Source organism: Tauraco erythrolophus, chromosome 4 (genome assembly GCF_009769465.1).
Source record: "Tauraco erythrolophus isolate bTauEry1 chromosome 4, bTauEry1.pri, whole genome shotgun sequence".
NCBI lineage: Eukaryota > Metazoa > Chordata > Aves > Musophagiformes > Musophagidae > Tauraco > Tauraco erythrolophus.
Window position 1 is genome coordinate 60,765,516 of NC_141468.1, and position 11,800 is coordinate 60,777,315.

The following is an 11,800-nucleotide window of genomic DNA, read 5'->3' on the forward strand; positions in this document are numbered from 1 at the left end:
CAGGAGGGCCAAGCTGTGGCTCTGTCATTGACTCAATGTAACACCTTTTGGTAGCCCACCATCTCCTCTTTTCTAATGTGGAAAATGGGGGTACCTTTCCCTTCCTCTCTGGTGGGGCTTATTGAGCTCATGTGAAGCATTTGGAGGTGCTAGAAGATCCAGTTCTGCTGAAATACAGTTTTGTTGATTATCGTGACTGTGTTATGAAAGTCTCCAAGAAATCCTGTATATGTGATGAGAACTTCTGGGCATAGATGTTTTATGAGACACAAGCCTTTTACTCTTCTCCTTGTTTGTTCTTCCAATCAGCAAGGACGACCTTGATGTCTGCCATGTTTCTTCTGGTTCCCATGGAGACTACAGCTCATAGAGGGAGGGAGGGTTGTTCCCTAGCAACTGTCTCTGTAGCTTTCATCCCACCTCCACACCTGGACTTCAGTAGGACCTGGCTGCTCATTCGGATCAGTGTGGCACCACATCAGGGATCATGGACCAGGTGAGAGAGGTACTTACAGAAGAGGCTTTGATCTTTGAAAGATCCAATGTCATTTTGACACACATGGGACTTCTCAGGTCTGGAAAGTCACTGAAATCTCATATTTTGGAGGTTTGGCCAGATGTGGAAGGCATATGAGACCATTCTTGACCACATCTGGTGGCTGCTGAGAATCGTAGGAATTGTACTGTCTTGAGAAGGTTAATTTTCTGCCTGGGCAACACAACTCCCTCTTTCTTCCATGGCTGCATGTCAGGAAAGGCAGAGTGTTAGGTTGTGCTAAACACATGCTGAACATAGTTTTTTGAGTTTTTTAATTCAGAAAGAAAGATAAAATTTAATCATTTTTAGCTCTTTGATCAAGATATGTCTTTTCTGGTATGTTGTCTGTTGTCCTTCTCAGAATTGGCTTAGCAAAGGAATAAGCAGACATAGTTCTGTGGCTTCTGTTATCCAGGAAGATGGTAAAATGGCCTTAAAGTACATCTTGGCATCGAGATGTAGGGAGTCTCAGAGTGGTGCTTTGACTTTGGACCTTCAGGCTCAGAAGTAAAATGAAGAATAAGCAGTAACAATAACGTCATATACAGTTACAAACTAGAAAGTAGGAACAGTTGCAGGCTTCAGACTCATGTTGTCCAGGAGGCACTGGGGAAATGAAAGTTATCAATGAACAGGATTTGGGAAATGTGCACATTGCCTCACTACACAGAAATTCTGTTTCGTTGGATGAAATGAGAGACGAATTTCTACAACAGCAGACTGAAAAGTTCTTTCCGCTGAATATAGTAATAATAACAAACAGCCATGTTTTTCTTTTAAGTGGGAGGTGGTAGTTAACACAGGAGTTTATTTAGCAGCACAGATTCCTGCACTTTGATCATGTGTGAATGTTTGGCTTTTCTTTAAAAAGAATGAAAAGCGATGCAGAAGAGAAGCAGATCCTGCCCTGGCAGTTGGGACTTGTTTCTTCTCTTAATCTCTTGTGGCCCTGTTCTTTTTTGTGGGAGAGGCTCTGTCTCTTAATGCATTTGCAGAGCACACAACACTGACTCCTGGAGTCTGATATTGTAACTTCAGCTTCAGGATCCTGATATTGTACCGGACACGGTGCTGCAAAGTACTGGCACAGTGTAAAACACAAGCTGCAGGGCTCAAGTCAGCCCTGGTGAGTTAACTTTGAAGCAGTAGGCTTCCTGCCCCATCGGCAATCTTGTCTTCATTCCAATAACTAGCCTCAAAAGTGGAAGGTAAGCATATATGCCATCTCATGAGCTAATTTGACAAACACAAACATATATCTCTAACTGATCCAGATCCAGTTTGTACTGCTGCTAGTTCCAGCAGGCTCACAATTACCATATTCACCACCGTGGGCCATGGCTTCAATTGTAACCTGTCACAGGTTTCACATGGGCTAAGCTGGGATGAAGAACACAGACACACAGACCATCAACAGGATAAGACTGAGGGTTACACAGACATTTTCTTTTCAGGAAAGACATGAGCTTCCTCCTAGTGCAGGAAGCAGTTTGCAAAGGCTGGGTGTTGGAGTGATCACACCAGCAGGACTAGCAAAGCAAAACAGGATAGTCTGTGCCAGAATCAGGGAAGTAACTCTATCTCCAGCCTGTCTCCCTTCCTTTGTATAGCCAGCATTGCACAGGTGTTTTATGTTTATGACTTCATCTCCCCATTTTTTCTGACCTGACTTTAGTGCATCAAAGGAAGGAACTGTAGTAATTGTACAGCACATGACAGGTCTGACATCTCTAGGTCCTTCGGAATAAAAAGTGTCATTTTCACTGAGTCTTTTTCCGTTTTGGCTTGTGTCTGCACCACTGCTTGTGAAAACTCTTGCAGCTCAGTATTCCCCAGAGGCACTGGTTGCCCATGTCTGAGGCAGGCTGTCCCATGTGAGGTGTTAAATGTGAAATCCTGCAGGACCTCTGTGTTTTTTTAATCGGAGAGGATTATGGGTTGTAGGACTGACCACATAGGCAGGCAGGGACAGCTCTGTCTTGATCTGGTAGGTGTATAATACATTTGTGTAAGAATAATCTATGTCATCTAAAGATGAGCAGGGCCACTGTCTCCTTCCTTCCTGTCTCTGAGCCTGACACAGCCTTTGTTTCTCTCCAAGGAGGTGCTAGAGGTTCCAGCTTCCCCTACACCTGATGTAACAGAAAGTGACTCTGTGCTGACCAATAGTACTTCAGGTAAGCAAGATGGCAGAGAAGCTGTCCCTCCTTCAGAGCTTGCTTTGCAGTACAGCTCGTGACGCTATATGTCATTCCCTCCCTCCCTTCATGCATGTACCTCTGTGAGTGAAAACTACTCAGACAGGGATCTCATGTGCCACGGGCTGATGGGTTAAAATCCCCCTACCCCGAGCATGTCTTCCTCCTCTGGTGGACTTGTCTCACTACCTCTCTGCACAGGCACCATAAGCCACTGACATGCTGTAAACTCATCAGCAAATACTGATGAGCCACAGAGACTAAGTGCATGTTCACGAGAGTGAGAATGATCATGGGTTGGAGGGGCCCCTACACATATGAAAACACAGACCTTTGTGTGTGTGTTTGACCACGAGACTTTTACTTCTGTGCATGTTCATCTCTCAAGAGCATTTAAGACTTCTCAGGAACCTTCAGCCGGTTCAGCGGGAAGATTTGTGTAACACTGCTAGGTTGTTGTTTTTTTCTCTTTTTTTCCTCTTTGAGATCTTTAATGTATCAAATTAATTGAGCTATTATTTTTGTCTTTAAGTGGAACCTGAGGAGGAGAAAAAGGAGCATCTTCCAGAAAGCTTATGTCCCAGCAGACAGAGAACATCCCAAAGGAGCTCCAGCAGAGCCTCCTGGAAGATGTCCAAGAGCCCAGTGTCTCAGGGAACGGCAAAGAATTCCACATCTGTTATATCGCAGGCATCTCCTGCAAAGTGTGTTCAGACTAGAAGACAGAGCAAACAGAACCTCCAGGCCAAAACTCCTCCCCCGCAGAGTCTTCATTCAAAAAGACTTGAAGGTGAAAGAGGAGATACTTCTGCCACCAAAGACCCAATAGTGGGGCATCAGCCAAGAAGGAGGAAGAGCACTAACTTCCTGTCTGCAGTATCCAGACAGAGAGAGGCAGAAGACACCAAATCCATCTCAAATGCCAAAGAACTAGTGGCAGGCCAGCACCAGACACTGAGGTCTAGAGAGCCTGGATCTTCCCAGAAGACCATCAAAGCCAGCTGTGAAAAAAACAAGGAGAGCTGCAGCAAATTAAGTGCCAAAGATTCCCTAGCATCGTTAGGGCCAGATATGAAAGCAGAATGGAAGCTCCTTCTGGAGAAGAGAAACAACTTGAACCGTGCTAACAGCAAATATAAATTTGCCAGCACAGATGAACTTACCAGTGATAAAGAGGTATTGGAGGAGGCCATTTCATGTATTCTTTGTGGCAAGTCGAAGGGTCTTTTTATCGTGTAGCAGGAGGCAGAGTGGGTGGGTTATTAGCAGTATATTAGCAGTTTCTAGAAGACATGTAGAGGGATGGATTTGGCCTTCACACTACAGGGCAGAGACACATTCTACAGACAACCTTTCCCATATCTTTTTAAATTTTGTTTTTCCATCCCCCTTTCATTTATAAGACTCTTGTAGCCAGACAGAGTCCCAGCTCAACAAGTCAAAACAATGTGGTAACAGGACACAATCCAGGGCCCAGAACCACCATCCCTTTCTAATTCCCTGCCTTTTTACTGGTCCTTGTCATCCCATGCAATTACAATGCCTACAGAAGCTGCTGAGGGAGACTCAAAGACAGACCCAGGTCTCAGGAATTAGCCATAGCTCAAAGACCTATGCAGGTGTGCTGGTTTTGGCTGAGATAGTTATTTTTCTTGATAGTAGCTGGTATGGGGCTATGTTTTGGATTTGTGCTCGAAACAGTGTGGATAACACAGGGATGTTTTCATTATTGTTGAGCAGTGAGACCTTTGCTGCTTCTCACACCACCCCACCAAGGAGTAGGCTGGGTGTGCACAAGAAGTTGGGAGGGGACACAACTGGGACAGCTGACCCAAATGTCCAAAGGGATATATCGTACCATACGATGTCATGCTCAGCATATAAAGCTGGGAGAAGAAGAAGGAAGGGAGGGATGATCAGAGTGATGGTGTTTTGTCTTCCCAAGAAACCGTTACGTGTAATGGAGCCCTGCTTTCCTGGAAATGGCTGAACACTTGCTTGCCGATAGGAAGTAGTGCATGAATTCCTTGTTTTGCTTTGCTTGCGTTCATGGCTTTTGCTTTACCTATTAAACTGTCTTTATCTCAACCCACGAGTTTTCTCACTTTTACTCTTCTAATTCTCTCCCTCATCCCACCGGGGCCGAGTGAGCAAGTGGCTGTGTGGTTCTTAGTTGCTGGCTAGGGTTAAACAACCATAGCGGAGGTGGAAATGCCGGGAGTTTTCTGCGCTTAGGGAACATGATCTGACAGTAGTTCTTTGTTGTCCATGTTTTCAGGAACGACAAGCTCTGTGCAAGGCAGCATTAATAATGGGACAGAAAAGACTCAGCGACCGTACTGAAATGCTAAAAAACTCCCTGAAGTCTACATCTTCTGCTGATTACAACCAGCTGGGTTTTTGCCTGAGATCAAATATCTTCCAAGGTAAGGGGATTCACATACCTATGCCTGACCTTCAAAGCTGGTTCACTCTACACTTTGCCTGAAAGTCCATGATCCCTTGTCCCTGAACTTGTCCATGACTCTTGTCCTCCATGTTCAGAGCTGTCCAAATGGGCACCATTTGCAATTCAATGTCACCTGTCATCTCCAGTCCCAATACTGACATTATTTCGCTTCAAAACCTTCAGAGATGTGGTGCTCTGAAATGCCTTCCCCAGACCTGTTTCCAAGGTCTCCAGGGATCCCACCATCTAAACTAATATTGGGAACTAAGTATTCATTCCATTCATGTTACCATCATATCCAAGAAACTTTGAAATAACTATCTTTGATTGCAGTTTCTCATGTACCAGCATGAGACAGATTCCTTTTCCATATACAGTACGTTTCATGATAAGACCTTGCTGGATATTGAAGACTGCGTTGTCGTGGGTTTGTGCAGTCACACAGAAAGGAAGGACATCTTTCCCCAGGGAGCTCAAAATCATTATCATCAAGGAAAGGGAACAATAAAAAGGAAGGTGAAAAGAAAACGATGAGAGATTGAAATAAAGCCCCCTCAAATGGCTAAATATCAAGAGAAGTCACAGTTGGAAACTATTAAGTATCATGGCAGAAAAGGAGCTCAAGAAGGCCTGGAGTGGTAAGATGGTGCTTTTTGTGGAACTGTGCTGCTGAATAGGAAATTACTCACATAAGTGAGGGGATTCAACAGGAGATAAGTGGGGACTTGAATAAAGAAAGGGCAGTGGGATGCAAATAAAGACGATACCTTGTGGTCCCCTCTGTGCGTATCTCATACTTGAGGATGAAAAGCAGATACATTGGCAAACATAAGCTCTCTCCTGGGCGATGATGAAGCTATTATTCACAACCTAGCCACACACCTGATCAAAGGTATTGCAGTCAATACATGCCTTTTCTTGAGCCCTGCAAACTGCTCGTGTTGCTCCACTGCTAAATTCCAGGACTGCAGTAGGGTGATTTCTGTGTCCAGTTCCTTATTTGCTCTTCCTTGCAGGTGGCCCACTGGAGAGCCGAAGCGTGATGAAAGATTCCTACACCCCTGATATAATTCAGAAGGCAATCAGGGATCCCAAGAATTGGTATGGAAGGAAGACTGATGAGCTAGGTATGGCTTCTGCCAGGAATATGTTGCTGAATTCCTGAGATGGGTGCTGCTTCTGCCAAGGACAGTGGATAGGTTTGGGCAAAGTTGCGGGGGGACTAGAAATGGTGTTTTCACAAGAGAGGAGCTCTACAGCTAGAAGAATCTTTGAGAGATAATAACATTAGAAGGGAGACTGTGACTAAACTATGATTTGCCTCTTTTACAGGGAAATGGCATCAGAAGAATGCCCTAAATCTTAACCTGATGAAAGCATTGGAGGACAAATGTGAGAAGAAAAAAGGCAAGCCTTAGAAGATGAAGGTTGAGGTTTGGAGAGCATTCAATGAGAGAAATTTTTCCTCAGCCATCTAATAAACCTCCATGTAAAGCACGAACCCATTGCTCTCAATGAACCTACCTTTTCAATTTTAGTGTCTTTGGGATGAGCAATGCAAGATAAATCTGAATGTAAATACAAAAAAAATCACTTTGTTGGTCACTGGGAAGGTGGGCCTGATTAGTGTGTGAGGCACACACCCTTGCAGAGGGATGTAGTGAGAAGAGGCCATATAGAAATTCATCTGCTTAGCACATAAGGTGGAGTAGGACCTTTCAGTGGTGTGAGAGGATGATAGCAGGGGTGGGGTGTGCGTGTATGTGCGTGTTTGTGTGTGTGCATGTGCAAACTCATGTTTGCCGGGAGATTCTTGATACTTTGACAGCTGCCCCAGCAGTCTGGAGAGAAGTACAGAGGATGCACTGGGAATGAACCAGGGTTGCCCAAGGACCTGAATGCTACCTGCCTTTCCTCACACTGAAGGCTGTAAAATTCCCACGCAGGGAAGTTCAGAGCTGTATGTACATAGCAGCTAGACACACCAAGCAAAGAACCAGCTCCCTATTGAAGCTTCCGAGGTGAATTCAGGCTCCCTTGCCAGGAAGGCACCAGTGTCCACTCAATAACCTGGGCACAACTCAGTATGATTAGCACCAGATGCCTACGTGGGGTAAGAAAGGAGGGTTCTCTGCCCACCACTCTAGTTTTATTGTTATATCTGTCACATGGAGGATTTCAGGGAAAGCCCTTACCCCGACAAGGAGCAGCAGTAATGTGCGAAAACAAATAGAAGCTCACCTGAGAAGAGGAGACACCAGGGTATTCACTAAAGCCCACACTATCTGCAGGACAAGACAATGCAAAAAAACCCAACTTGTCCCATCTAAAGGGAACAGGAAAGCTGCAAGAAGCCCCAGGACTTCTCCAATCTGCAAATCACCCACAGTGTGAGCGGGCCGTTACTGAAGCTCCCATAAGCCATACTCACCGCTGTCAGCCCTTTCCCTAACTCACAGATAAATGTCTCTCAGAGAGAAGCACATGTGTCGGCCATACAGTCTGCTTAATCTAAAGTTCAGAGAGTATCTGGGCAGTAACCAAGGACCACCAAAGGGCTTGAATGATGCAGAACATGTAGGGTCTTTAGGGCTTCCTGATGTATTTTTCTCACAGTATTTAATGGCCCTTATTGCAGGATCCTGCCTTCCAGCTCCAAAGCATAGCAGCTTGGTTCAGTAATCACAAAGTATGTGTCTGGGAATAGCGATGCCCTAATCTTTCCCATCTGGTCTCAAGCTTTCACCATTTTAAAAGATTGATGCTTTGCTCCCTGATATGAACTGTTTTGGGGCAGAATTAGGCTTGTTACTCCACCCTTCATCGACTGGGAATTAGATAACAATATGCCGACTTCATAAAAGTAGTGAATGAGGTTAAAATGTAACTAATGATAATCAAGTGATAATAACTTTCCACCAGCAATAATTAACCATTTGGAATTCGGATGTTTCCGGGCACGTGTCCAAGTCTTTCAAATTAAGGAGACTGGCCAAATGGCAGCTTGTAGAAACCTCCCTGTGGGTTTTCCTCGTGCATCAGTACCAAGTGGCTCCTGTCTGAGCGCACACCGCTCTAGCCTCAGCTGAACAGCGCAGCTCTGTCGGAACACCCTGTTCTCTCTGTTGCATCCAGCACTGATGACCAACATGACTCCAAGCACATAATAAATGCTGTTTTCTGAGACTGCAGCAAGTCCTAATCCAGAAAACACGGAGCTGAACAGAAATCTGCTGACGCCGTTTGGCGCACTGAAAGCAGGCAGTTCCAGGTACAGCTAGCTAATACACACACAAGACATAACGTGGACTGAATCTGCGAACAGATTTACGGATCTGTTTCTAATGTCTATTAGAAATAGATATAAAGGCAGGTAGACTGCAGAATTATGCTACTGCTTGGAGCAAATGCCCTTTGCTACCCATGAAAGGCTCATGAAGAGACTAGATTAGAAAGGAACCGGACTGAAAGGTCTTGTTGGTGCACCACTACGCTCTGCCACAAAGTGTGTTGTTTGCCTGCTGCAGTGGAGTAAAGTCACTTTGTACACATTTTGCAAATTGAAATATTTTTATAAGCACTTAAATAGTACAAAATAGTGAAGCATTGTATAATGCTCTCAAATGGTGACAGCGGTTTGAAGCCAAATGAACATGTATGCGGCAATCCCAATCCCCCTTCATCTTCTTTGCTTTGCCAAATGTTACAGCTCAGCCAGGAGCAAACGCTTTCTGATGAGTGACACATTGAAAGCTGCAGAGATAACTGAGATAGCTTTCAATGAGACAGTGCAGCTGCTGGGAGCAATCGATACCTGAAGTCTCAGAGCACTGAACAGACTAATTTAGCCAGAACCTTGGCAAGGAGCATTACCCTGTATGGCACTCTGTGTTGACTAGAGTGCTTTGGGTACCCAAACACGAGTATTTAAAGCCAGCTTTGGAATCTCCAAATAGCATGTCAGATGCAGTTAGACAAGAACAAGGCTGAAGTAAGTGCTCAGTGCAGCTGAAATCTCCCTTCTACCTGTTCCTCTGCTCTCAGCAATTCATTACTTCTTGCTTGTTTTGTGCTGGTGCTGACACTTCCCTGCACACACTCTGAACTGATTCACCTTGATAAACCAGCAGAAAATCAATACAGAATTAAAAAAGCAAAGTTAACAGATTAAAAAATTAAATTTTCTAAGCAAAGGACCTTGTTGCAGGCAAGGTAATGAGTGATGGGGTACGCAGATGTTGAGGAAGAGGAGTGGAAAGGGAGTGGAGGAGGAAATTGGTTTTCACTGCCGTTTTTGTGCAGTGAGAAATTAGTCGGCCTCCAGTATAGAGTCTCACTGGACTCAGCACTTTGCAACATAGGGAGTCTGGTTTTAAGTGCTTTTACAAGGTCTGATCATTGGGTGGCAGCTCTGAGCCAATGTTTTTATCTGTCAGGGCAGCACTTGGGGAAAAAAATGGGTTCTTCCCTGATTTAGCTAAACCATTCACCGAAGTAACTATTTAAGAACTTTTTCAGTCATCTATAAACAGTCAATGCACTTGAAAAATAGATAACCATACTATAGCAATTTGAAATAGAAGGGACAAGTTACATCCAAGCTTCTGCAGTACTCTCCTTATACCTTCTAGTATTTCTTGTAGAAATGGATATTTCCCAGTTTAGGCTTATGCATCCCTGCAGTTGAGGCACAGATCATTCTGCAGGATGGAACTTTTAATAAAGATTTCTCGTTCTCCAGCCAATCTTTTTTTTTTTTTTCTTTCCATTTAACCCTCTGACTTCTGCCTCCCTTGTTCTATCCTGAATGATTCCAACCTTTGGTATCAGAACTCTTATCGGTGTGTTCAGCCTTCTATTAAAATCAATCTTTTATGCTGTAAAGCTTGCACTGAAATAAAACTTAAATTCAGAGCTACATCTATCCTGAGGTAAGTCCAGAATTCCTAAAAGGATAGGGTACTTACTGCTGATCCTGCCTATAATGGCATAAAAGAGAAGCCCAGCACTGCTCATAATGGCTAGAGATCACAACAAAGAGGGAGCAAGTGCATTGACTTCAGTGGATTTCACTCTTGCGCACTGGAGTTGAAACACAGCTGTGTCTTAAGTTTGAAGGTATTTAAAACACTGTTATCCACCAAGACACAATGATGTTTTGAGGGTTAGGAATCACCTGTGGTGTTCCCCTTGATAGTGACAGAACAAAGGAGCCATGAAGCAAGAAAGTAAAAAAAAAAAAAAAAAAAAGCCCCCCCGAAAAAAAACCACAAATGGTATTTTCCTCAGGGTTCTCTTTGAGTTTTGTTTGCACAGACTCCTCTCTGAGAATCTGAAATGTTGAGGGGGCAGCCTGGGACTGCAGACAGAGCCAAGGCTTTGTGAGCTGAAGCTGCCAAAAGCAGCAACCCAGTATCAGAGGTGGGATCCCCACACCTGGAGTAAGAGAGGTTTAAGAGCACCATCCCCTTGCAGATGGACAATGGACTCTCTCAGCTCTGGGCAAAACATGGGAAAGGGCTACATTACCAGGAAGCTTTCTGGTTGTATTGCTGATTTTAGTAAACAGGCCTACCAGTGTTTATGCTGAGTTGCCATTTTACCCCTTTTAATAAAATTCGTTTTCTTTTAAACCCTTGGGTTCATAGAATCATAAAATGGTTAGGGTTGGAAGGGACCTCAAAGATCATCTAGTTCCAACCCCCCTGCCATGGGCAGGGAGACCCTCCACTACACCACGTTGCCCAAAGCCTCATCCAACCTGGCCTTGAACACTTCCAGGGATGGGGCATCCACAACTTCTCTGGGCAACCTGTTCCAGTGCCTCACCACCCTCTGAGTGAAAAATTTCTTCCTTATATCTAATCTAAATCTCCCCTCATTCAGTTTAAAGCCATTACTCCTTGTCTTATCACTATATACCCTTGTAAAAAGTCTCTCTCCAACTTTCCTGTAGGCCCCCTTTAAATACTGAAAGGCTGCTAGAAGATCACCCCAGAGCCTTCTCTTCTCCAGGCTGAACTTCTCCAACTCTCTCAGCCTGTCTTCATAGCAGAGGTGTTCCAGCCCTTGGATCATCTTTGTGGCCCTCCTCTGGACCCACTCCAGCAGCTCCATGTCCTTCTTGTATTGGGAACTCCAGAGCTGAACACAGTATTCAAGGTGGGGTCTCACGAGAGCAGAGTAGAGGGGCAGAATCACCTCCCTCAACCTGCTGGCCACGCTTCTTTGGATGCAGCCCAGGATGTGATTGGCTTTCTGGGCTGCCACTGCACATTGCCCACTCATGTTGAGCTTCTGATCAACCAACAACCTCAAGTCCTCCTCCTCAGGGCTGCTCTCAATCCTTTCTCCACCCAGCCTGTATTTGTGCTTGGGATTGCCCCGACGCACGTGCAGGACCTTGCACTTGGCCTTGTTGAACTTCATGAGCTTCTCACAGGCCCACCTCTCCAGCCTGTCAAGGTCCCTCTGCATGGCATCCCTTCCCTCCAGCGTGTCCACAACACCACACAACTTGGTGTCATCTGCAAACTTGCTGAGGGTGCACTCAATTCATTGCTCTTGAGCAGGAAAGCTGATTATCCAAGCTCATTAAGTCCCCAAGCAAAATCA

At 44.8% G+C, this 11,800-nt stretch overlaps 1 protein-coding gene across 1 annotated transcript; it reads left to right on the plus strand.

The window, feature by feature from the left end:
* Nucleotides 1-487: 487 nt before the first annotated feature.
* Nucleotides 488-6,649, plus strand: CIMIP4 (ciliary microtubule inner protein 4). The gene is made up of 6 exons (XM_086610814.1): nt 488-505; nt 2,640-2,715; nt 3,269-3,912; nt 5,015-5,162; nt 6,202-6,312; nt 6,518-6,649. The coding sequence occupies exons 1-6, from the start codon at nt 488-490 to the stop codon at nt 6,601-6,603; spliced, it is 1,083 nt and encodes a 360-aa protein (XP_086466940.1). The 3' UTR covers nt 6,604-6,649.
* The last annotated feature ends 5,151 nt before the right edge of the window (nt 6,650-11,800 follow it).